The sequence below is a fragment of the Cheilinus undulatus genome, linkage group 17 (assembly GCF_018320785.1).
Source record: "Cheilinus undulatus linkage group 17, ASM1832078v1, whole genome shotgun sequence".
NCBI classification, from domain to species: domain Eukaryota; kingdom Metazoa; phylum Chordata; class Actinopteri; order Labriformes; family Labridae; genus Cheilinus; species Cheilinus undulatus.
The window spans coordinates 5,816,498-5,844,047 of NC_054881.1; the positions used below are offsets into that span (position 1 = coordinate 5,816,498).

The following is a 27,550-nucleotide window of genomic DNA, read 5'->3' on the forward strand; positions in this document are numbered from 1 at the left end:
AGTAAACATAATGCATTTTAAACATGTACTTTCAGTCCATTTTTGGATAAAAACTGCTGTTTTCTGTGGAAACTTTTGGCATTTTGGTGATCCAGTTTTCCTGCTTGGATTTTTCACTTACCACTACACAGTATATCAGCATCAAACCAAGTTATAGACAACCTGACAGCCATAGAAATATTCAGCTAAAATATCACAGATGCCCCCTTGTGGCTGACTGGGATATAGTCTTGTTGAAACAACCTAACCCCATAATGATGGGGAGACGGTCATTATTATTCTAACATTACAGTGTTAATCATTGCTTTGCATTAAGAACTGTGCAGGAGTGCATGTACAAAATGACTTGCCACATTTGCTGATCCCAGAATGATCAATTTACTGCATTATGATTTATTCATTGGCACTAACAGCCCTAATTTATATGTTTATTTTTTATATAAAAGATGTGAATTTTTCCTCTGTTACTTCTTCATAAAGGAGAGATCAGCAGGAAACATCAAGCTCTGTGTTAGCCAGGACAGCTGTCTTACACCAGAAGATTTCATGGATTTGAATACGTAATCTGGAAAATCTGACACAATAGAGAGCACACATGATTTTGCTTAAGACTTTTATTACAAAACGTTACAAAACTATGTAAAAATGTCTATTGGAGGTCTGAGAAATACCTATCAGTAATCATAAATAGATAAATACAGATGTCAGTTTCTGCCTCAGGACAGATGACACAGCTGCACTGATTGAAAACAAAGTGGACAATTATTTGACTTTTGACTCTTTTGGAGGTTTGATTCAGATGTTACAGGGATGATGTCAAACTGAAACCAACCCTGCCACAGGTAGTGTTACAAAATCAAGAATCTGACATTAATTCAAAAAGAAAGGAAGATAGAGCCGCCGGGGGGGAGAGAAAATAACAAATGATTTGTGAGATGATTGCTACACGGCTGATCGAGAAGTGAGGCAGTTTTTCTGCCGCCCATCCATCTTGATGTGTACGATTTCTGGCAGGTTTGGATCATTAGGAGCTTCTCTGGAGATGAACGGTGGCTAATTCTCCTGGCAGGAACCTAGATGGTAGAAGAGAGGGAGTTACTACTATTAAATCTCATCTATCTGTTAATCTTATTTAAAGTAGCTCTGAAATATAGGTTGTCAGAGTTACTGAGTGGGTTCTTGAGCAGGTAATGAAGCACTTAAATTAATATTGATGCTTCTGAATGACTTAAAAAATTCAAACAAGACCCTCAAATATCCAGACATGATCATTTCTGTACAGCTGCTGTTTGCTGTTAATGTTGTGCTAAGGTAGCAAGCAGCAAGGGCTAACAAAACCACCTTTTAAAAAATTTCCATGCCAAACACTCATTTTAAGACAGAGTTTTACAAATCTTTTCAAATTCATCATCAATGAAAAACTGCAATATGAAATTTCTATAAGTTTTCAGACACTGAAAATGTAGCTCAGGTTCCTCCAATTTCTCTTGGTCTTTGCTGAGATGTTTCTACAGCTTGATTGAAGTCCAACTGTGGTAAATCAAACTGATTGGTCGTGATTTGGAAAGCCACACACTTCTCTATAGAAGGCCTCACAGCTGACAACGATATCAGAGCAAAAACCAAACCATGAGGTCAAAGGAACTGCCTGCAGAGCTCAGAGACAGGACTGTCAAATTGGGAGAACTAGGACTTTCCAAGTGCTGGTCGCCCGGCCAAAATGAGCAATCAGGGGAGAATGGCCTTAGTAAGAGAGCAAGAACCTGATGTTCACCATGACTGAGCTCCAGAGATCCTGTGTGGAGATGGGACAAAGTTCCAGAAGGACAACCATCACTGCAGCCCTCCACTGATCTGGGATTTATGGCAGAGTGGCAAGATGGAAGCCTCTCCTCAGTGCAAAACACATGGAGTTTGCAAAAAAAACCTGAAGGACCCAGACTGTGAGAAAAAAGATTCTCCGTCCTAATGGACTCTGTTTGGTTCTAAACCAACATCTCTGGAGAGACCTAAAAGTTTGCTGTCAACCAGCCGTCGCTATCCAACCTGACAGAGCTTGAGAGAATTTTTGAAGATGAATGGCAGAAAATTCTCAAAATCAGGTGTGCAAAGCTTGTTACACCATATTCAAAAAGACTCGAAGCTATAATCAGTGGACCCCAACACAACTGGAGAGATAAAAACAGCTCTTCACCTAAAGAGGATTTGTAAAAAAGAATGGCAAAAAATGTCCTAAATTCAAGTGTGCAACACTTGTTGCGCCATATTCAAAAAGACTAGGCTTTAATTGAGGGGCTTTAGCATCTCTGGAGAGACTAAAAAAATGGCTGTCCACTATGAGAGGATGTGTAAAGAAGAATGGCAGAAAATTCCTAATCCAGGTGTGCAAAGCTTGTTGCATAATATTCAAAAGGCTCTAGCCTCTAACTAAAGAGCTTCAACGTCTCTGGAAAGACCTGTAAACGGCTGTCCATCCTAAGAATATTTGTAAAGAAGAATGGCAGAAAATTCCCTGGTTCAGGTGTGCAAAGCTTCTTGTGCCAAATTCAAAAAGACTCGAGGCTGTAATTGCTGCCAAAGGCGCCTAAACTTAGTATGGAGTAGAGGCTCTGAATACTTATGTCAGTGTGATAGTTCAGTTTTTCCTTTAAAAAAATTTGGAAACATTTCTGATATTATGCTTTAACTTTGTCACTATGGGGTTCTGGGTTTAGATTAATGAGAAAAATAATTTAAATGACTGTAGCTTTAGGCTACATATCAAAACTGACAAAAGTGAAGGAGGTCTGAATACTCTGAAGCTTTGGCTTGTTGGCATGAAGCTCAGTATCATTTAGCATTTACTTAGAGCTGTGATATCTTGACAGGGTCACCATTTAAGAGCAAATGTATTATTTTACCTACAGTTTGATTGTGTTTTTGATCTCCTGTTTTCATAGCCTAAGTGTTATTAGGTTGTAAGCTCAAGATTCTATTACATTATTGGATTTTTTATCATTACTGACTGTAATACATTCTGTTTTATTACATTAGGGGGAACTGAAAAGAAATTTGAACATGTTTCTCCTTTCCTGGGACACAAAAATCAAATGGTTTTTAAGCAGAAGATTAGATTTTCCATTTTTAAAAACCTATTTTTACAACTATGAGAGTTCAGCCTGCGGTCGCTCACATGTGCCGAGGCGCTCTTCCAGGAAGCCGATCTGCTCGCTGAGGGAGTCGATGCGGTCCAGCTGCTGGAAAGAGTGTGACAGTAGGGTGGTTTTCTCTGACAGACCCTCGTCCAGCGACAGGGGGAAGTAGCTGCTGAAGGGGGCCAACACCAACTGTAACTTCTGCACAGAGGAAGAGGAGAGGGAGTCAGGGGAGAAGAGGAAATGCTCCAGAAAAAGGCAGAGATAAAGAGCTTACAACACTGAGCACGACTTAGAGGAACATATGGATGTGCTCAATTACTCACCTCATGAAAACATTAAAGTAATAGCTATAATACATCAACATCCAACCTTTCTGCTATTTATAAACATAGACAGGATTCTAATAAAAAATAATGAAAAAGCTTAAGTTTAGGGGTTGAATGGTAACACTGATTTTAAATCCTAACATCATATGAGGACCAGAGCGGCTCCTGGTGAGAGAGGCTGTCTGGGAGGTATCGGTGTAGGTGGTTTTTATGTGAACATCTGTACCTTTTCCAGGAGCTCCACTCTATTCCTCAGGCTCTGCACTTCCTCCGTCACGTTCTCAGCGAGGTTAAACCCTCCACCTGTAGAAACCACACAGAGACAGAAATATATCAACGACAAGGACTGAGCTTGTTGAAAGTAAGGGAGGAGAGGGCAGAGGGGAAAGGAAGATGAAAGGAAAGGCTCTCTGAGAGCTACAGGGCAAATTTTAGAAGATTCTTAACTTTTATTAATGGTCTGTGACTATTCTAAAAAACAGAACAAAAAACAGAAACAAGGCACACTGTAAATGGGTGGCATGCAGCCTGCAACAAAGTCATAGTAGTTACACATTTTTCATCCAAATGTATTCTAATTTTGACTTTTTTATTGTAGTTTCAGTTAAGCTTTAATTCAAGTGCAGTGATGCTGCATTTTTAATGACTATCAATATACAATATTAACTAAAAAGGTTACAAAAAAGGAGTTAATATCTGTTACATTCTAAGCAATTCCAGTGATGAAAATTGAAGCCAATGCCAGAGGTGCAAAAAACTGCAGTTCCTTGAGTGTCCACTTGAGGCTGGCTGCAAAGTGAGTAAACCCCCATTCAGTCCCATATTAAAATGTCTATTTTTACAGCTGAAATAAGCATGATTGTTGCCTGATACAACATATTTTTTTAGTTTCCATATCTCATACCTTTATTGGGGACATTGTAGGAGGGGTTATTTTCTTTGGAATTAATTTGTTATGATGACATTAAGGCCAAGAGTTATGCATACATTTGCATAATTAGGTGCTTGTCTGACTTGACTAAGATGTGAGCAGGTTTAGGGTTTGAAGTAGGTTTTTCTCGCACAACTTCCAAGGTGCAAGGAGGGTGAGGAAAGCTTAAAGGAGACAGAAATCTCTAGCAACACTTACATTTTAGAGAAAAACTTTGTTGGACAGACTCATGTTGCTTGTCTGTTATTAAAACGCCATATTGCCTGCAGTATTTGGCCTTTGAATGTCTCAACTCTGCTACCATTCTAAAGCCTCTTTTAATCCACAAAAAGGATTAAAAGAGGATTGAAAGAGACGCTCTAAAAAGTGAGCACACTCGCTGTATGTTGCAGTTATTACAGGCATCAACGTGTAAAAACACGTTTAATCTGTTTACTGTGCTTAATTACAATGGCACAAGTGGGTGACAGTCATCAGCAAAAAATGCTGATGCTGGGGCTTCACTGTGCTGTTGTCTGTCAGATATCACTCGTTAATGCCTTCTGTGTGCACTATAATGCATGCATTTGGACCTGCAAAACACAAAAACTTGTGTCTTGCTATGGTGTTGATTGCACTGAGAAGGAAAATTTGGCCTTTTTCAAGTAACAGATAATTTATGGGAAATTAAGAATAATGCATGACTTGAATTTTAGAACCAATGCGTTACATTTCTGATCACAACAAAGTATTCATTTAGCAGTTAGCTTAATATAGACAGATAGCCTTTGTTAGTTATTGCTTGGCATTTTTGCAGAGATAGAGCACAGTCTGTTTGGCATCAGGATAACATTTTAAACCCTCGTTGGAGTCTTGATGACCCAGACGTAGACTACAATCCAAACGCATTGGCCTGATAAAGCCGTTCTCTAAACTAAAAGTGTTGCTGGAGCTTTCGGTTTCCTCCAGGTTGTAGGTGTTTCCCAGGAGGCCTAAAGCAGAGGTGTCCAAACTATGGCCAGGTGGTATTGGTGCATAAGGTGTTGCATAAAATGTTGTACTGCTGGCTCTCCTGTTCATATTTGATTTGATTACTTGTCCCTGAATTTTTGGAATCATTGTTGATAAGAAAAATAATCATCATAAATGGCCGAAGGGGGATTCAGGTCACAATGGGACTTAGACAGTTATGGGAATGTCCAAAAAGAAGCCAAAAAAGCCAAAAGAGATGTCACCAGAAATAGACGGCCATTCATTCATCCCTTCTATGACTCATAAATCTCAGGGACGACAGGGATGTGTCTGCCATTCTCCACCCACAGGGGGGGAAAATGTCCCAAGAGCCAGCGATGCAAAAATTAGGGACCCCCTTTTCCAAGCTTGGCTTTGCTTTCACAGACAGACTGAAAGTGGCTCAATCTCTCCCAGATGTGCTCCATTACTGAGACAGGAACGAGTTGAGAAACAGGGCGAGGAGGAGGGGGGGGGAACTGTCGATGACCCCCAGCAGACAGGGTTGATGGAGCAGGAATGAGAACACGAGCTTAGGCCAAGAACACGAGGAAAAAAAGGAGACAAGGAGGGGGGAAAGATGGAGATGCAGAAAATGTAGTCGGACTCCTCCGCAGCAGCCTGGCTGTGAGTCAAAGCTAAGGTCGACTTCTGGGATGTTTATGTTTGTGATCTCCATGAACATCCCTCTTACGTGTGCATTTGAACACTTAGAGGAATGCAATCTGAAGCCAAACTTCTCTGCTGACCTTGCATTTTTGCATCTAAGAGTTGAGTGCTAAAATCCTCCCACTAGTATCTTCACAGTCACTTTCAACAAGTAGATAGACCTGTCATACTTCTGCCTTTATTCTCCCGCTCTTTGTTTTTGCTGACTTTGTAATACTTCAATGACTTATGTGTTGCTTTTGGAGAGAAGAGTCTCTTTTTGAAGCTAAGGAGGTCGATTTTGATGTGGTTTTTGGTCTTTTAGTCTCTGCAGAAACAGAATACAGCCGCAGACAGCAGTTTGTGGGTTCAAGCTCTTCAAACAACAACAAGCAGGTTTAGGACTCTACAAAGTTGAACACGTCACTTTCAGTGGATTTAACTTTGTCTAAAGAAAAAGTGAGAACAATCAAACATTTGTAACATGACGACAAAGCCAGCAGCAGTTGTGCTGTTTGTCTTCCCTTCATCAGATTTGAACAAAACTCTTTTTCATGTTTAAGAGACAGCCGATGATGTCTGCAGTGAGTTTCATCCGGATTGATTGAAGGTATTTTGAGTTTTAAGCAAACGTGATAAGCAGCGCCCACTTTCAACTAACACAGTACTTTAGATTCTGATAAATACTCAGCACCACAGCACGCTCACTAAAGTTGGGTCAGGATCAGAATGCTGTCCTAGGCTGATTCCCAGCCCCGCCCTGAAGATATGTCCCAAGATTTGTGATGACTGGAAGATTTGCCATTGAGTTATGGCTGTTTTCCTACCAAGCCCTGCCTCATCCAAAGTTTATTGGTCTATAAATTCAAAATGAAATAGGATATCATCACGCCTTATGCAACTTTTACTTAGCTTCATTCAAAGAGTATTTTTTAGCCAATTTTGTACCAATCAGACGTTCAGTCTACAAGGAGAATATAATGTTATTCTAAAACATGGGTGTCAAACTCAATCACAGCAGGGCCACATTCTCGATTCAGGACTAACCTGAGGGTCTAACAGGGCCACCTTTTTAACCATAAACTGTCAACCTTGTTTCACTGGTAAAAAAAAAAAAAAAAAAAAGAAAAAACTTAGTTAAAAAGATAAGTTTAAAGGCTCACAAACTGAGAAATGCAAATTTATTAGTTCAAAAAGGTCAAAACATGAAACTGAAATTGAATAAGGTTTTTTAAAATTGCAAATGTAATAGAAAGAAGTCAAAATCATGAGTTTTAAAAGGTCAAAATATGAAATTGATTTTTTAATCATGGAATAAAATCAAAATATGATTCAACATTTTAAATTGTGAGTCTAAAAGAACAAACCATTGGATTATGAAGTCAAAGTTTGAGGTAAAATACAAAATAATTGGTTAAAAAGGTCAAAATATCATTTAAAAATTAGAATTATGAATCTTAAAGCTCAAAATATTATATGAGAAATCAAAATTATGAGTTTAAATGCTCAAAGTATGAAATAAAAAGCCAAAATCCTAAGTTTGAGTCCTAATTGTGAGATGCTAAATTGAAAATGTGAAAACACAAATTAATTTTTTTTCCCACATTCCAGACTTCTTATCTAAATGTTTTTACTCCTTACTTTTTTAGATTTTTTTGACTTAAATCATCGAGGATAAGTTTACATTTTTATACCTCAGGAAATCTGCAGACCTCACACTGATGGACCAGTTATTAAATTGAATAATTTGAATTTAAAATGTTTGAAAATCCATTATGGCCGATTTCTATGGTCGATGAGGTTTCTAGCAGATCAAACAGACGTGAGCTTTGTCCAAAATGGCATTTTTTATAGTATTAATACAAAATGTTATGTCACATGAGAATCTAATATGTTCTGAATACACAGTATGCAATTTTGTTTATGCTAGAAATCCCCAAATTTATACTAGATTGGCCAGAATTTTTAAGTATTAAACAGGAAGTGCACTGATTGAACTCACATGTCTCAAAATACAACACAGCTTTCAAACTATCCAATAATCAGAGCTCATGGCTCATATGTAGCGTCACAATTTAAGTGACCATGACATGCTACCTATGTTAGTTTTAAACAATACTCAAGTAACTACATAGCTGTTTTGATGATTAATGTGTCTACTGATGCTAATGTTGGGCTTTCATGTTGCTAGCTTAGCCAATGAAGCTTAGCCTAGAAATATATACATGATTAGATTACAAGATGCTGAGATGATAGGCTTTGAAGCCCTCTTAGGCAGTGTTACTTTTAAAGGTAACTTTTTGCATTCTAAAAAAAGTTATGCATGAAAGTATTCTTGCAATACCAAAAAGTTAAAACCCTTTGACTACTTGTTCCACTTGTCGGTTACTAAAATGGCCTGTAGACTGCAGTAGCCTGCCTCTGAGTGTACTGTCATTCCAAAGCCTCCTTTAATCTGTTACTCTGCAGCCTGATAATATCAATAACAGTCATAAAAACCTTTATACATCCTTAATATTCTCATAATCTGACAGTGAATTTGGTAGTGACATACTGTATTACACACAGGCTGTGCGTAATACTGTACACAGCAAAAACTGGAGTGTTGAATTCTCAGTGTTAAACATTTCAGTGTTGACTTTAACACTCGGTGTTATTTTAACTCCATTCAGAGTAAATGGTCTTCAGTGTTGGAGTTATTTGACAGTGTTAAATCAACCAGTGTTATTCCAACACTGTAGAGAGTCAGTTGATCCAAGCTCCACCTGCTGCAATTTCAAATCTGAGGGGCAGAGTTTTCCCATCATGCCTTAGTGCAGAGTGTTAAGCTGGGTTCAGATGTTTTTAGATGTATTTAGATGATTAGCTGTGTTTAGATGTTGCCTGTTGTACAGGGGTCACTGCTGGGATACACTTGCACATGTTTCTTGAATTATCTTGAGTTCCTAAGTTTTTGATACATAAACACTTTTGCACCATGAGTGTAGCTGTCTTCTAGGTTGGTCAAGTCTTGGCTGTGGTGACAGCTTAAGTATAACTGTGGAGTGAGGGCAGATTGTCATCTCAGGACAAGCTTTTCTTCAACTCTGCTTCATAACTCCCTGATTGCTGTCAAATACCTCACAATGGGAGGTGGCAGTCAATCTTGTCAGGTGTGTCTGATTACCAACACCCATTTAGTAGAACATATAAATCTTGTTTCTTGTTATTATCAGGTTGGTGAAAGAGGGGCAGTTGCTATCCACAATATTTTACACCTGCTGAAATTAATTGTATTACACTCCTTAGTGTTAATTTTTTAACACTGACGCCAGTGTTGAGTAATATCAACACTTCTCAGTGTTCACCAGTGTAAATTTTTGACACCATACAGTGTTGCAGTAACACTGGTTCAGTGTAAAAAAAGTAACACTTTGAAAAGTGTTAAATTAACACTCAAAAGAGTGGACACATATACATACTTTTCTAGTGTTAGATTTAACACTTTCAGTGTTAATCTAACACTGGCGATTTTGCTGTGTATGCTTTGATACAACAAGAGCTCTTGCACATATGTTTCACCATGGTGATGTTTGTGACACTTTCATCCAAATATTTAACATTAAGGGGATACTTCCGGTAAGCTAGTTAGCTACGTTAATGCGCTGACTCAGCTGTCTTAAACTTCCACTGGCAAAGGAGAGAAACAGAAACAGTGCAGAGGGTTCATGGAGCTAACTTTTTTCAAGAAAGAGAAGGAAAGTTTTGCTTTTTTTAGTAACAGCTTACTTTTAGGAAAAAAAAAATAACAAATAACAATCAATCATATCAATTATATATTGATTTAATAACCAATGCATTACCAAGCATACATGTGGATACTGGGGTAATTGGGGGTTTAAAGCAAGAGCACAGGACTGATTCAAGGCAGAGATGAGGGAGAGACTAGAATACTTGCAGCTTAAAGAGAATGTTTGTCATGAGAGCTGCACAGTTAATCTAATCTCAATTGCAATGTCAGACTGTGCAATTACACAACTGTGTAAGAGGCTGCTGTTATTTTTGTGTTCAGTAATACTTAAAAGGTTTACAAAAATGCCTGCAGAGAGGCTTTTTTTCATTTCATTATTCTGTGCATTTTCTTTGATAACTAAGCATCATGACATGATTCATGGATTATATCGTAATTGCAATCACAAATTGCAATATTTTCCAGTACTTTGAAAGTTCTACAACTATAACTACTAAGAAGAAGAAGAGGAAACACTGGCATTCTACCCCCTCAGGACTGGAATCATTTATTAACATATTTCTCTTTTGTTCTGACAGTGCATGACACAGTTCCCTCTTTAGATTTACTTTTTGGTGACTCACACATCCCCAAAGGTTGACAGATTTGACACGTCATGAAAAGGTAAGTTGTCATGTTACACAAATTCCCGTAAAAGCAATAATGCTGACACAGTAAAAGGAATTTCCTGGGGTCAACGATCACTTGTGTAGACATGGAGGGAGGATGTATTATTCTGCAGCTAAGATACGGGAAACACACACTAATAAAGATCGACTTTTCATGGTAAGACAAGGCATTGCAACATATTTAAGAGGACTAATGGAGTGTGTGGGATAAAAATATGTCTGTATTAGCACGGGAGCTCTATTAGAGTCAGATGTTTGCTCCACTCGCAGGACTCTGAGGAGTAAATCGAGTCATTATCAAAGACCAACCGGTCCCGGTCTCACCGCACGGGGCCCCGACCACAACACATCTGTCTGGAGTCGGCACCAGTCGCAGTGCATTATTACTCACGGTACGAGTTGAGAGTGGCATAGCGCGTACCAAAAGTAATAATGGGCCGCGAGGCTGGCTATGGTCCTGATCTTCTGTTTTCCAGACGCTTTGCTGGTGAAAGACACAAAGATTGTTCTGTAAGATACATTCCTGTGCTGCTCGTTTACCCGCATCCGTGTGGCCACCCACTGGCGTCTGACTGGGAGTGGATGTAGGAGGAAGAGGAGGAGGAGGAAGGCTTCGACAGGAACGGCCGTCTCCCATGAGTTTGAAGCCATCTCTGCACGTACACTGATAGCTGCCGGCTGTGTTCACACACTCCTGGGTGCACGGATGCTGCTCGCTGCACTCATCGACATCTAAGAGACATGAAAGGCAGACAAAAGCTGTTAAAATTCCTGAAAATGTTTGGAAAATTTCAGGATAAGTATCATTTCCCTTATCACTCTTAGCAGGACATCTCTCTGTCAGGCCTTTCCCAAGATCATGGACTAAGATCACGATCATGCTAGATTTAAGTGCATGCGTTAAAGATAGAAATGAAGAATAATGCCAACAAAAAAAAAGAATAAAGCAGATTTATTATGTGCAAGATTGAGCCACTTGTACTGTGGCTTGCCAGAGCAAATTGAAGAGTTTGTGCTTTTGTTAGAGAGCTGAATTAACTGGTCTATAAAGGTGAGAGCATGCTACAGAGACCTGTGGAGGTAAAAGAGTCAGAGTGGGAACGTACCTGTTTGACACTGGCGTCCCATCCAGCCTAACGGGCATGCACACTGGTTTGGTCTTAAGCAGGTTCCTCCGTTCACACAGGGCTGTCCACACAGAGCTGGAAGAGACGTTTGCAGGAAGTATTCAGCATGTGGGGAAGAATTAAGAGGGGGAAATTGATACCACTCTTGTATGGGCTTTTAAAAACCACCACATTCTGTTTTTATTTACACTTAACACAACAGTAGTCTCAATGACGGCACCCAGTGGTGTCTGAAGAAACAATGGTGGTGGTGACATGCTGGAAATGCTGACTATGTGCATGTTTTATACAACAGATGTCTGTTAAATGAAATTTTCCCTATATCGTTGAACTGCTGGGTCTTCTATTCTCTTTTGGCCCTTTGCATCTGATGTTACAATGTCAGTCCCCAGTCCGGACCTCAAAAAGGACATGCAACTTCCCAGAAGTCAGTGCTAAATACATGCTTTTACATGTATTTAGCAAAATACATGTTTTTTTGACAACAAGGAACCCCTGAAAAAATGGTTGAATTCCGTTTCATGCCTTTTCCTTTTGTTGTTTTACAAAAAGGCAGTAAAGAAGCGAAAAGGGGTGGTCACATGAACCGGAAGTAAATGTAATTTTTCAAAATAAAGCCAAAAGATGGATGATAGATAGATAGATAGATAGATAGATAGATAGATAGATAGATATCTGCTGATCTGCTATCAGCAGCATCTTATCTTGGTGCTTATTGATATTTTGTCCTCCAAAGAAATTCCTGATGAACATATTTTAATGAAAACTAAAAGAAAGAAGTTTTTAGCGTGGACAGCCACAAAGACGTCAATGCTTTTGTTTGCTTTAAGATCATTTCCCAGAGAAATATTGTTTACCACATAATCATATCAATCACACTAAATCAGAAATGAACTTTCACTTCCAAAACAGGCATTTTAGCCTGATGGCAACAGCAGGGCTTCCACCAATCACTGTAGTGAGTAATATTAGCATGAAGAGATGAGTTACTGCTGGCCAACATTTTGGTGGAATTAACATTACCAATATGGCGCTCACTATTGTTAGGCTTCACATCTCATGGGTGACATCTCTGCGTCTACGTTCATGTTTATACATAAAACATAAAGCTGTCACGTGTTGGTAAACGTTACCTTGGTTGCAGTTGTGTGAGTGAACCCTCCTCCATCCTGGGCAGCATTCTGGGTAGTATTGTGATGAAGGTGCTGCTCTGCTCACCTGCCTGTACGCCACCGAGTACACGGTCCTGTGGAGACAAAACACAGACCCTCACAGTCAGGGATTCCCACTGCCTCATTACGCTGTCATCACCGTCACGCGTGTGGTCGTGGCGCTGCAATCATTTCATTTTTCAGACTGAAAAAACCCTGGTGAGAAAATTAGAAGTGGAATATTGAAACCACAGAGCACTGCCGTCCAAGAGCGTGTCGGGAAAGAAAAAGGATGATGGGAGGAGGCATGGTAGAGATATGGAGCGGTAAACTGATGCAAACAGTATAAAACATGGAGAAAGTAAGAATAGATGTGTTTAAGGTGAGCAAAGGGGTCAAATAATCCAACCACAATCAGATAGCATTTCTGTAATGTGTAAGAATCATCAAAAAAACGGAAATGAGTATCACAAAAGTGAAACTAACTCATGCTGGGGAGGCAAGAGTTAAAAAATAAGAGATTAAAATGGAGGGAATGTAAGAGGGGGGACTCGAGAGCATCAGAGCTGGAGAGAGATCGAGCATGTAAGGAGGGAGTAGCGGTCCAAAATAAACACCAGCGTGGTCTCAGCGGGCAGGCAGTTCATTTCCCGTAGTTACACACAAGTACTCGATATTTAGATTCCACCCAAATATGTGCCACCGTGACCCAGTTCTCTGAAAAAAAACAGTGTTTGTGTGTGTTTGTGTGAGAAAGTCTTGATCTATTTATGACTGAGCTCATAACTCTACCCTGCTAAACATGTCAGGCCGTGTTTAACCCTCCAGTGTTCCTCTAATTAGAACAATGTTGACAACCAGAGTTTACATGTAGATGCTTAAAGTTTAACCCAACAACGGAAGCCATACTTTGTGGTTTTGTCTCTTCATTTCATGTGTTTATCTGGGAGATTTTGTCATCATTTATATGTTTAGTGATGGAATATTTACAGCTTTTAATGGCACCATGAAGCAGTGTTAATGACTCCCCTTGCTGTCTTTTGCCATAAAGCACTTCTTTACTACTTTTAACATGTGAATACTGTTTATAATGTGCTTTAATGAGTTTCCACCGAGACTAGTACTTTGTGTAACATGAGCGCCCTCTGCTGGTCCCCCTTCAGACTTGAGCTGTGCAGCTGTAGTGCTGTTGTCAGTCTGCAGCATGCTGTCCCTGCAGTAAGCTGAAGTAAAGATGCTAGAAAAGAAGATTTTTCTCAGTAAAAGTAACATTTATCCCTGTCATATCTATGTGAGAATCTTTGAAATCAATCTCAAACATTTCCATGATCATATTGATTTGTCACTGGGTAATTTTGGCTCATCATGTTTATGAGCTAACATGAACTAAATTTTTTGTTTCTGTGTTTTTGCATTTTGGAGCTATAAGGGTGGCTGAAACATGCTTCTTCTTAACTGGTACGCAATTATTTAATTTAAAATGTTGCACGTTTTGATCTTTATTATCTGCATTTTTCAGTCTCTGTTCATTTTTGGAGCTCATTGCTGCAAGAGCAGCTGTGAGAGACCAAACATGCCTCTGTTTTCTCAGAATAAATGGCTTTTAAGTGCCAAAAGTCAAAGTTTGGTTCATTACACAACCCACAAAGCACCAACACAGCTTCAGCAGACGGCTGCTCAACCTGAGTCTGCTTCTGCTTGTGGTTTTTGTCTAATAAAAGGAGGTTTTTCCTTGCAACTGTAAAGGCCATTGCACACGGTCATTTTATCCACAAATTGCTGCAATGTAAAACAGAAATATGATCTTATGTTGTGTTTCTCATGCTTGCACACTGACTCTGAAACTTCCTCCCATCATAATTTTTTCTGAACAGATTAGATTTTTTTGCATTTGTCAAATCCCTTAAATGAATCACTGACTATTCAGAGTAGGGGCTGCAGCTTCCTTTCTCTTTCTTTTTCTCGCTTGTGCAGAAATTTCAATTTAAACACTGTGGTTTGCCCACCTATAATGTAGTCAAACACCACAGATAAAGAAAGTGTTTGATACAAGTGCAGCACGGTCAACATCAGAGTTACCAGTCGTTCTGCCACTTCTGCAGCTGGGGGTTAAGTAACCGGCCATTTAGGCACAATAACATCAACTTAAGCATCGCACAAGTGTAATCAGAGAAAATCAGAGCAAAACATACATAAAACAGACAATTTAAAGGAAACACATTGATATTCCCACAAAATCTTTGAGAAAAAACACCGACTTGCTAATATGTTCAGTTGCCTATGTAATTCTGGGCCTTATTTCAGTGCAGCGCTGCCATGCATGGATGACAACAGCAGGATGTGGCGACAGATGGTTGATATTTTATTTTATTATGTAATGAACAAATAAACAACATTGAGATATTTATACTATTGTTTATATATTTAAAGAAACTTAATGTAAATAAAATAAAATAATAACCTACTTGTTGACAACTTGTTAGAGCTCCAAATGTCCCATTTGAGGCTTTCAAGGGAGCCAAGCTCCCCTTAGCTTCCTGTTAATTTGATCTAGGAACAAAATTTGTTCTCAAAGCCACATAATTACATAACTAAATTAAAAAGTAATGTTCCATCTCTGACTTGACACAGCGCCATGATGCACAAGCTTGTGAAAATGACTGAAATATATGAAAGTCTGTGCAAGGATGGATGAACCCAGAGTTTTCTTTTCTGTTTTTAAAAGAAACCCTGCATGATAAGACATGTTCATCTTGTTGGATAGATGTTTTAGACTGGCAGTATGTTTTGCTGCCACAACAGATTTGATACTAGACACGAGTTTGCTGTGTCTATCTCCCTGCTGTCAAATCTCTGTCATTCCTCATAAGATTTTGCCTCAATAAACCTCCCTACAAGTGACTGGATTCAGTGTTTAGTGGAAGTGTACTGGGAGCTTTTCAACATAAAAGCATTTTGTATATACAAAGTGAGTTTTTCCAAAGGAATGCTAAAGTGGGCTTTTACTTTGAAAACCACAAACAGGACGTCTTTTCGTACTGTGTTTATCTCAACCTGCAACATTTTGAACTGTGTGGAAACAGACAGCTTCATAAATAGTAGAAGTTCAGGGAAAAACTTTATTAAACAGATGCATTTTAGCTCCTGTCCTTCATCTGGTTCATCAAGAAACAGATTTCAAACAAATTCTACCAATGTGGATGGAAATATTTGCTACAACAAGGTAGAAATAGCTCTGTATTTATCATTTTCCTGTCTAGTTTGACAAAAAACGCTCGTGGTGTAAGAAAAACATAGAAAAGACATCAAATCTTAAAATCCTCCATGTGTGAGATGTGCAGCGTCTCTGAGATGCATCCCTAACACTGGCTGCCGGTCTAAAACAGCAGTTACTGCATAGCAACAGCTAAGTGATGTCACACTACCAGTGCAGACCAAAACATGGCGGCCTCCTGGTGAATTTATAAACTCAAATTACTCAAAATGCAGATATCTGGGGAGTTTTTTAGTTTAATATACATTTGAGAGATGCACACATCAATCCAACTAGATGAACTTGTCTGATCATGCAGGGTTCCTCTCATCCATCTTTGTTGCTTTTATTCCTTTGATTACAATACCATTTTGCACCTACTCTGTGCAATGTTTAGTGCTTGACAATTGGTACTGGATCCACTGGATTACAGATCCAAAATCTGTATATAACAGACTTGGTGTGCAAGGATCTTTACTCTGCTAAGTTGTTTAAAGCTGTGCTCATGTTTGACAAATGTTAATGATCTTTTTGTATGAACAGTGTTCTGTGATAGCATTTCTGATGAATTGGTGCAATGCAAAAATTGACTGATTAACAATACTAACGAGGGAACGATACCATAGTGGTAGACGGCCCAGCTCGCAAGCAAGAAAGTCTGTATAGGGCTGCAAACTACAGAGAAGTTTCCTGCTTCCATTGTCGTTATGTATTAAAACTAGTGTGATATTTTAATCAAAAGACAGTTTTTAGTAAACTGGATGCCATAACCAATGCACCACTCTCTAACTCTTTGGTCTCTCTGAGTTTTCCTCCTGTGTGTCAGCTCCTGGAGTCTGTGCTTGTTTGCGTGCCATGTTGCTGCTCCACTCACTTGTACGTGCTGCACAGTCGATGCCCCTGACACAGGGTGATGTAGGGCTTGTGCACCGGCTGGACGTATGACTCTGTTGCCATGACAACGCTGTGACGAAGGTCTCGGCCGCACACCCTCCTCCTGCAGGAAAAAAAGAAGGAGATCAAACATTAACACAGTCTGGAGATGGAGACTTTCAGAGAGCATCTGTGCTGGAAGGTGAGCTAGTTTAGACAAAGTTTTCAGGAGAGTTGTTTACAGAGATTTAGTTTATGGCCCTGTTTGTCTTAAAAAACCTGATGCAATAAACTGTTTAAACTTCTGATTCACTCAGATAGAAAATGCAATCTGTTGCAATAATTTAGAGAAAGGGTTCTTCTAAAATATGCAGTCACATGTAGCATCATATTGGAGGGTCTGATGGGACTTTTTGATATGTAGAGACGTTGTTTCTTTGCAGAACTCAGGAAACCTTTAAGTCATACTGATAGTTCCACTTTTTAACACGGGAGTTTATGGTGTAGACCAGTGGCTCTAAACTGGTGGGCCAAGTTCTAAAAGTGGGTCATGGAGAGGTTTTCAGTGAGTCGTGAGGATGTGCATTGAAAACAGAAATTTTGGCAAAAAGTGTTCGGTGTGCAGAAGACCTCCGAGCATTTTATTCCACTCCATTTCTTCTGTTATTACAAGTCAAGATCTCAACATATTTGTCTTTTAATCAGAGTATAACAAAGCTGGCTTTCCAAAATAATGTGTTAATTCCTCCAGATGGCTAGAAAACGACCAAAACTTCATTGTTTATCATTGCTGTTTATGCGGCAGGTTTGGTGTCAGATGAAGCGATTGCCAGCATGCTGCAGAAACAGCCTTTTAAGAACATTATACCATAAAAAGGATCATTACAGGAGGAGGAGGAGTTGCATTTCTTAACACATATATTTATCAGTGGTGCACAATTTTATCAGCATATCAGCAGATATAGAGTATACCCACTTCTAAATTCCGTCTCCTGGGATGGCAAAGACAAAAACAAGTAATTGAAGTACACTAGAGCATTGCTCTACAATGCATTATCCCCAGCACTGAGGAATTGTTCACTTAAAATGCATACTCATGCAGCCGTCTAATTCTCTAATTGTTGGGACAATGGAGATAGTAAATATTGTCTTTTACAGTCAGTTCTATAACAATCCTTACCTCCTGAAGCATTAGAAGTTAAATGACAATGTGCAAATTCTAAAGGCTCATTTTTAAGTGAACTAAACATGCAAGATGATCTAAAAAACCTTTGCACATTCTCCTGGCTTCTTCCCATGACATGCTCGTTGGGATAATTGGCTAAAGGTGCGAGTGTGCCTAGTTGTCGGCCTTTATATGTGATTAACTGGTGCCCAGTTACAGGTGGGATAGGCTCCATGCCCCTGGACCGCAAACGGGACAGTTTGGTACCGTAAACCCTGATCTTGCTTGAATATCTATAGCCAAACGTACCCTTACTTCATCAGTGGAGGTGAAAGTCAGAAGTGAGTCTAGCTCCAAACATTAGGTTCCCCAACAGAGGGGTGCCAATAACAGGATGACACGGGACAGTTATTTTCGTGCCGTTCCTGTTTTTGAAAGTGGAAAGGCAGAAAAAATGTACAATGTACCAAACGACAGTGAATGGATCACTTGTAGGAGCTCTTATTTCTTTGCAGATTGTGTCCTGGGATGTTCTGAACAAAAAAAACCCCACAATTATGGGCGCTGAGGGGCCTAGGATTTAAGTTACCAACCAGGCTTAAATCATTCAAGGGGGCAGCCTGGACTGAGTCCAATCTGTGGCTCCTTTCTCATGTCATTCCCCACTCTCTCCTCATTTCCTACCCCATCATCTTTTCTATTGAAACAGACATAAAAGCCCTAAAATAAATTAGATTAGTAAATATAAATATTAGAATATTTGACAATATTTTTAAAATACTCTTTCTGCAGCATGCTGGCATCACTTCATCCTACCCTGGATCAGAGCTTCAGGGGTTATAAATATCTTTATAATTGTGGTTAATCTTTATGCTGATGATGTCTTTTTCTTTTTGTGTGCCATAAAAAAGCATCAATATTATTTCAGTCTTTTCATAACCAGCTGAAAAATCCTCACAGGAGCTTAAAGCGATTGTGTTTGCCTGCAATTCCAGCATCATGTAAGCATGCATACTTGTAGATTAATCTGCCAGCATGCACATACTTATATACTTTATTATTTAATCCTGAGAGGGCAGAGGTAAGGAGGTTCTTTCCCTGCAAATGCAGGAGGCCTTCTGCGTGATTGGGTTCTTATTTTCACATTGTTGTCGTTGTTTTCACTGTTGTTTCTTAATATTTCCCTTTTGCTCTACTTTTATGGAGCATGAAATATGAATGTTTTTTTCTCTGCACTCAAACTCTGAGGTGAGATGACTGTGAAATATGTGGAGAAATTTATGCAAAGTATTCCCAGAGGACAAGGCCGCTAAAACAAACTAGTCTTAGTGATGTTCTGCAGCTAAAGAAGGAACATCCCATAATAAACACATAAAGATCCTGATGAAGTGTTACCCGTGGTGAGCGAAGAACGTCGTGGTGCCCATCACGTGAAGGATGAAGAGGGAGGAGGAGAGGAGCAGCGTTTGGTACATCGTCTTCCTCTTTTTCCCACGTTTCCTTGCTCTCTCAGCGCCAGGAGGAGGGGGGAGGAAAGGAGGATGAAGGGGGAGGAGGAGGAGGGAGGGGTGGGGGAGTTTGGTGGATCTCAGCCAAAGTCTCCTCACGCTGAATGTTTGTGTTCTCCTACAGGAGGACGGCTCCGGCTACCTTGGAGAAAGGGGGAACACCAGATCATTAACAGAGGTTCAGCGCTGGTTAAAGGTCGTGTTTTTAGGACTCTAGGAAGTAAATACGTGGGTTAATTCATGTCTGCAACACTTTACAACAAATATCAAGAAGCCTGATGAATGAGCACTAACTGCTAGTTAATCAGGGGAATAATAAATGACTATTGAATAGGTCATGATAAAGTGCTGCAGTATAATGATCCACTTTTCATTAAATATTATTAGTTCTATTGGTAAAGATTAACTAATGATCCACGACTAACTACTCTGTGTGCTGATCAGCTGACAATAACCTGTTACTGTATAAAGTCTCATGAGGAGCTGCACACTATCTACCTGTTAACTAAAGGCTAACTAACAGTGTGGTCCTCATTCATTTTAGTGTATTTTAACTTGCAGCTGGCTACTAATCAAAACCTGTTTAACTATCCTTCAGCTACTCATTTGTTTCCTACTTACAATGTCACATTTTCTGCAGTTAACTAGCAGTGAGTTCTGCCATTGTTGCCTAGTTTATTTACAGCAAGTTATTTTTATTACCCATGTCAACTAGTGGTTAGTGACTCTTTTGTTACCTGATCATTATGTCCGTTTACATGAAGTTTAACTAGGCCTAAGTTACTCATTAATACCCTGGTTATTTGGCAGATAGTTACTCATAACGCCCTCGTAAACTAGCGATAAGTTACTCATTAATACTCTGGTTAACTAGCCGTAGGTTACTTATTAAAACCCTAGTTAAATAGCTGTAAGTTAGTTATTAATACCTTATTTAACTAGTCTTAGTAACTCTTTGATATCCTGAAAACTAGCCGTTAGTATTTCATTTATACCTTGGTTAACTAGCAATAAGTTACTCATTAATACTCTGGTTAACTAGCCATTAGTTACTCATTAATACCCTGATTAACTAGCCATCAGTTTCTCATCAATACCCTGATTAACTAGCCATCAGTTTCTCATTAATACCCTGATTAACTAGCCATCAGTTTCTCATTAATACCCTGATTAACTAGCCATCAGTTTCTCATTAATACCCTGATTAACCAGCCATTAGTTACTTATTAATACCCTGATTAACCAGCCATTAGTTACTCATTAATACCCTGATTAACTAGCCGTAAGTTTCTCATTAATACCGAGGTTAACTAGCCAGTCGTTACTCATTTGTAGCCTAGTAAAATAGCATTTAGTTTCTTTTATATGTGAAGTCAACTGAGTATGCAGAATGTTCTGAATTCATAGTATGTAATTGTAGTTGTGTATGAAAAGCTTGGATGTTTTTGATGTTTGCATCAATTTTAAATTATAAATCAGAAGCACACATGGTTGTACGAATGCATCTTAGCTTTTAGACTATCCAATAGCAGCCGGCCACTAAGTGATGTGAAAACAAATGTAATGGTTCTATATTTACTGAATATTGTTGAATAATTTTAAATAATAACAAAATGTTGCTGTATTTATTTGTATAATCTATGCATGTTTATCATTGTTGTCTCGTTGCTAGTTAAGCCAACAAAGCTGAGACCAATGAAGCTTAAATGTGAAAGTCATGTGATCTGGAGAGACAGGCTTTTATGTACGGTGGAAAAGCATGCTAACTGTTCGCCAAGTATGCAGTATACTGAGTTCACAGTAGTATGTCACATGACTCAGGCTGCATTGTTGTACCAAAGGTGTTACATAAAGGTGATTAAGTTGCTGTTACGCTTTTCTGTACATCTACTAAGACAGATGTATTATTTATTCATGTTACACTCACGCAACTCATTCAAACGCCGCTACATGTTAAAGAAAGAGTTTTTTTTAAAGTAGCACAGTCAAGTAGATCACTGCAAATGTCTTCATTTTTAGCCAGAATCTTAAAATACTGTTCACAAATTGTTGCTAGGTAAATGTTTTGGGCCTTGCAACACGTCTAAAAGTGGAACCAAAAGCACAGAACCAGACCCACATGGAGGCGTCTGCAGCACATAGTCTCAAACGTTGAGAAAAATCAGGATGAACTCTCTTTGACCTGCAGCCGCTCTGACTGAGACTGAAGCACAAAAGACAAAGGAGGAGGACAAAGACATGTCCGCTTATCCCTTCACACATTTGGATTAATTACATTCTGCAGCGGATTAAACAGAATCCTGAGCTGTCTGTTAGTAAGAAATAAAGATGCATGGCGGTGAAAGCCGGGCTCTGCTCCTGCTGCGATGTTAAATGGCAGAAACAGACACTGAGCCCTTTGGGAAATCACTAACAGTTTGTTTCGGTTACAAAGTGTAGCCTGCTAGAGAGTCTTCATTCATCCTGAGGTGATGCTAAACTTCAGCTGACAGCTTTGCATGTCTCTGTGATCCCAGACTGGCTGGACGCCCGGAGACGGGACACGCACGTCTACAGGCTGGCTTCATTCACAAATCTCAGCGGCAGAGGAGGAGGGAACTTTAGAGGGAATGTGTGTGAAGAATCACAAGTTTGTCAACAAGGAGTGGAAAACACCTGTCACGGAGACATTGTGGCTGTTTAACATGAGTCAGTGCTGCTGCCTCACTGCAAGAAGGTCCCTAGTTCAAATCCTGGACAGACAGGGGCCTTTCTTGACTAGCGAGTCCAAGGTGTACCCCATCTCTCACCATGAGCGATGCAGTAAAATGTGGCAAAAGGTTTCCCTCTGTCACCCTGTTCCGATTTTCCCCTCTGTTGCTTGCATGGACAAGGAACAAGAAAAGAGGGAGATGACAAGGTATCAGGAGAGTCTGACAGGAAGAGTTCACATCAGCTCCTGTATTCACATCAGCATGTGAATACAGGAGCTGGGGATTGTACCACGACTCTTTGAGTTGAGGGACAGCCTAAACCAGGGATGTCAGACTCAATCACAGCAGGGGCTGAATTGTGAATTTGGGTCTAACCTGAGGGCATAACAGGGTCAATATTTCCCATAAACTGTCAACCTCATCTTCATCGGTGACAAATAATAAGGAAAACATTTAACATTGATGATAAATGATTTTGCTATAAAAAAGTCAAAAATTAAAAATCATGATTTTTAACAGTAAAAGTGCTAAATAAAACTTAAATCATGGATTTAAAAGGTCAAAATAGGAGATAAAATTCAAAAGTATATTTTTTAATGTCAAAATATGAGATAAAATCAAAAAGTAAGAGTTTAACAGGTCAAAAGATGGGTCAAAAAATGTACATTTTGAATGGAAAAGGTCAATATTTGGGATTAAAAGTTATATTCAGGTCAAAATATGAGGAAAACATTCAAAATCAAGAGTTTAGAAGGTGAAAATAGGAGATAATGTTAAAAACTAAGAGTTTTAAAGGTTAAAATATACGATAAAATTCTAAATCATGGGGTTCAATGTCAAAATATAAGATAAAATTAAAAATACTGTCTTACAAATGTCGAAAGATGAGGTAAAAATGTACTATTTTTAATCAAAAAGGTTAATATTTGGAATTAAAATTCAAAGTTAGGAGTTGAAAATGTCAAAATGTAAGATAAAACACAAATTTGTGAGTTTTAAACATCAAAATATGACTTAAAAATTAAAAATCGTGAATTTAAGCGGTCAAAATATGAGATGAAAGTCAAAATTATGATTTGAAAAGTTCAAAATATAATAAAAAAATTCAAAACCAAAACTTCAAGTCATAATTGTGAGATGCAAATTAGAAAATATGAAATGAAAACACAAATTTCTTGTCCCACGTTTCTGATGTTTATCAGTTTATTTTAACCCTTTACTCTTTCTAATTCTTATGACTTAAAAATGATCTTACAATCATCGAGGTTAAGTTCACGTTGTTATACTGGTGGAAATGTGCAGACCTCATACTAGGATAAAATCCTTTTAGAATAGGGTAAAAAATGTCAAAGATAAATATAAATAGGATGTTCTGTTTAAACATCAAGTTAGGAGGATCCAGATGTTTTTGACAGCAAGTATCTATCACGACAAACTGGAGGAAAATGCAGCCGCTCATGCTCAGTTTAGATCTTTCTCATGCATTTAAGCAGGGATGCACACTTGAAAAATAATAGAAAAAAAAAAGACTGCCAAACTGAACAAAAATAGCAAAAAATTGTCTTGTCGATGCAAGTAAATTTGGTGTTATTGTTAAAAACAAAAATGTGCACACATGACCTATAAAAGCCAATCAAAAAAGATAAAGGTTATGTAAGCTCGAGCATGATTTTGAAATATTCATTTGGATAAAATTCCTAAAGTTGTATTGATTTTTTGATGCAAAAAACATCTGCATTTGTGACAATGGGGTATAAAGGCAATCAGAAAAGATGAAAATTATGGAAGTAAGACCTGAAATTTATCTTAAATTCTAAATATATCAAACTGTTTTGCATTTAGTGAAATAAAATTCTTCAGTAAAATTCTGCCTGTCCTCCACGTGCCAGGCTTTAGTTTGTATCTGAATCTGAAAGCATATTGTGATTAATTTTCCCAAAATAGCAGCCTCTGACCTACTGACACATTAGGTGTAACTCGAGCAGATGTGTTCCCTGCCTTCTCCATAAGAGGGCGCTGTTTCTCCGCCCTGCACACACCAGCACAAGGCTGTTTTAGGAGCAACATCCCTCCTCTGTCACACGGCAGCATCTCCCTCACATTGTCACTCTCACACTTCAGACTGATGGCTGAACAAATGAAGAAATAACCGCTAAAAACAAACGTCAAAGACAACCGTAGAAGAAGAACAGCACGAGCGCTGGCCACGCTCATACAAGCCGTTATACGCCGATATAAAAGGCGCGTGCATGCATACAAATGTAATCACAAACCGTGTAATGAACAAGCAGCTTTCCTGAAATTAATCCCACTGAAACAGACGCACGAGGAGGCAGAGGAACTCTCGTGGGTTTAATAAAAAAGTTAGATAGTCCCGTTATATTCCCGTGATGTGTTCAAAGTCCAAACAGATCTAGTAAAACTCCGCTCCTCGTCAGGTTTCTGCAGCCCGGACTGTCACTGAGCATGGGGGGTGATGAAGACCTCCTCCCACTCCTCCAGCTGGGGGTCCACGAGCTCACACTGCCTGGTTACCGAGAGTGACGTCACCGCACGAGCTGCAGAAACTTCTCATTCATAACCAAAGCGACAGGAGCAAAGCCGAGCTGACTCATGGGAAAAGGGAGACCCTGCAGGCTTGGCTGAAGGCGGGGAGGGTTTAAAGGACGAGTTCACTGTTTTTAAGCATTCTTTAAATAACGTTTGCTATTTATATGAATAAATACGAAATATAGATGGGGGAAGAATTGGTTTATTAAAAAAGCCCAGCAACTTCTGATTTTACGGTCATTTTACTGCTTCAAGCTGTTTTAATAATCTCAAAATTTACAGTATAAAAAAACTTAAAACAATAAAATAAATAATTCGAAAAACTGGATGTAATTTACCTTAAATAACTATAAAATCCGTAACTTAAACCAAATAAAATCTTACCTCAAAACTCTTTCCCATTGTATTTACTTTTTTATATCTTCATAAAAGAATATTTACATTTCTATTTTAAACGTATTTAAAATTTCCTTTCCCTTTTCAACATATCGTGACCGTAAACATCAGAATTTTGATTTAAAGTCAATTTATGCTATTTATTCTTTACAGTTATTTAAAATATTGTTTTTTAAGTCCTGACATTCAACATTTTCAGTCAATTATCCTCTAAATCTTTGCTTAGCAACTGCCAATTACTTTCGTTTTTTTCTTTGTTAGTTTCTATGGAAGCCCAAAGATGCCAGAGAGTATTTTGCTCATAACAAGAAAATTCAGGCAGTTTTCTTAGATCTTGGTCTACTTATGTATTATCTTGGTATAACAATGTTGATTTCCCCTTCTTTATAAGCTTATTGATGTAATTTTCTTGGGATCTTGAGAAATTAACCTCCTGTGATGGAAACCAACATTGTTACAACAATAAATAAGAATGTAAATAAGTCAAAATCTTAAGAAAAAAAAAACAGATTTTCTTTTTTCACAGTAAAGTTAAGTGAAATAAAATGCATGCTTTGGGCTTCCATACTTTCCTCCTATTCCCTTTATTTCAATGCAATACTTGCAAACCTTAATTGATCATGGCTGAATTAGTAGATTTATAATTTTAAAATATGTTGTTTTGCCAACAAACCTTTAAATAAACTGTCCATTTAGAGGATTATTATTTTAGTTAATAGCTGCAAAACTTATTTGGACCACCTCGAAGCAATGCCACCTCTAGGGGGGTCAGACCCTAGACTGTAGACCACAAATGTTCAGCTTCTATTTGGGAAAAAAAAATGGTTGCCATGAAAAAAATATCAAGTCATAATTTGAAGATAGCGTTGAGGCTGTTTCTCCAAGAACAAACAAATTTGAAAACTCATAACTTAAAGGCTGTTGATGCACCGTCAGGATGTAACGTATGCAGGCAGAGGAAGTCCATGAACCATGCAAAAGAGCTGTATTCTGATTGTTTTCCAGAAAGCAAGCAAGCAAAAGAAAAGAAATAATGACTCTGTTGTCTGTCTTGCACTGGTGAAACCATAAGCCCTCCCATGTGCCTGCTGGTCCTCTACCTCTCTGCATACCTATATCAGGAGCCTGCGGTCTCACCAAACCAAACTAGTAATAGTAATAATGCAGAACTTAAATGCAATCATAAACCTCTTCTGAATAAAGACACCATCTAAAATAATGAAAAAAGGAAATAATTCTTAGTGAGTAAGCTAAAACTAAAGCCTCATTTCAAACTTAAGCCAGTGCAACTCTTGGCAGCTTGTTTACTATCAGGTCTATAAGGCTTAAAATTAAATCAATATTTAATCTAAAATATACAGATGATCTACTTCTCTAATCATGAAAACAGAAAATTTCAAAAGAGTCCCATCTCACTGTTGCAGAATGGGGTCACCAGATAAATTTGCACGCTTAAGAGACTGACAAAATCTCTGCATTTTTGCATGCAAAACATAGATAATAGAGGTTTTATCTGTTATACTATTTCGTGTATGTAGTTTTAATTTTTTCTTGACTGTACTTCTGCATTTGGATCCATCTTTAAAGCTTAAACGAGCAAATACAGATGATTCCTGCCTTACGCCGGGGTTTAAATAGCAGCTGCTAATGGATTTAAAATGAAATAAATCATAATATTAAGCAATCATACATGCTCTTCTTCTTTAAACATGATCACAAGCCTTTAAAAAGGTAAAACTTTCACACTTGGCAGTGCAGGTTCACCAGGTACAAGGTGGCATAAATTTGCACATGTAAGTCATGGACAAATCTTTCAACAAAAGTGGACTCTAAAGTATTTCTGTTATTTTTTGTGGGGCCAGAAAAGACATTTCCTGTAGTTTAAAAATCACCAAATATTTATCTTAGTGTAAACAGAGTCAAACGTGATATAAAAAAACATTTGGCACACCCATCCTTCTGTGAAAGGCCTTTCAAAAGTGTAAAATTCTCACCCTCGCTGCATGGGGTCACCAGGTACGTGTGCGCGCGCAGGCTGAGCGGCGGCCATGGGCACGAGCCGCCTCACCGGTGGATAAGAGGACTCCTTCATGGTGCTGGTTTCTTTTAAAGCTCGGGGTTTGATGCTCTCAAATAAAAACCTCGCGGCTGATTCGAGGTGCTCCCAGTGAGTCGCCCGTCCACAAATGAAATGTCTGCGGGCGTTTTTCAGTTGCTTTTTATGCAGGGCTTCCTGTGGAACGCAGGAATTGGACGGACAATCCCAAACCGGACTTCCTGTGAGTGTTTGGCGCTGATAAAACCCCTCTGCTGCACAAACACTCTCCATCCTGCTCAAACCGCTTCACAAATCTGATTCTGAAGCATTTTTCTGTCCCCCTCATTGTGTGGCAGGGAGCAGACG

The 27,550-nt window shown here is 38.7% G+C and overlaps 1 protein-coding gene across 4 annotated transcripts; it reads right to left on the minus strand.

The window, feature by feature from the left end:
- Nucleotides 1-605: 605 nt before the first annotated feature.
- egfl7 (EGF-like-domain, multiple 7) lies at nucleotides 606-27,349 on the minus strand. 4 transcript variants are annotated; one of them, XM_041810836.1, is made up of 9 exons: nucleotides 27,141-27,349; nucleotides 19,395-19,645; nucleotides 16,836-16,958; nucleotides 12,691-12,803; nucleotides 11,537-11,632; nucleotides 10,971-11,162; nucleotides 3,690-3,766; nucleotides 3,173-3,335; nucleotides 606-1,073 (listed from the first exon to the last, which is right to left on the minus strand). In XM_041810836.1, exons 2-9 carry the CDS (start codon nucleotides 19,472-19,474, stop codon nucleotides 1,054-1,056), a joined length of 864 nt encoding a protein of 287 aa, XP_041666770.1. In that variant the 5' UTR covers nucleotides 19,475-19,645; nucleotides 27,141-27,349; the 3' UTR covers nucleotides 606-1,053. The 4 variants fall into 4 exon arrangements, with proteins under 4 accessions (XP_041666770.1, XP_041666769.1, XP_041666771.1 ...); XM_041810835.1 differs by having other exon boundaries at nucleotides 19,395-19,649; XM_041810837.1 differs by lacking the exon at nucleotides 27,141-27,349 and adding an exon at nucleotides 24,474-24,646.
- Nucleotides 27,350-27,550: the final 201 nt, after the last annotated feature.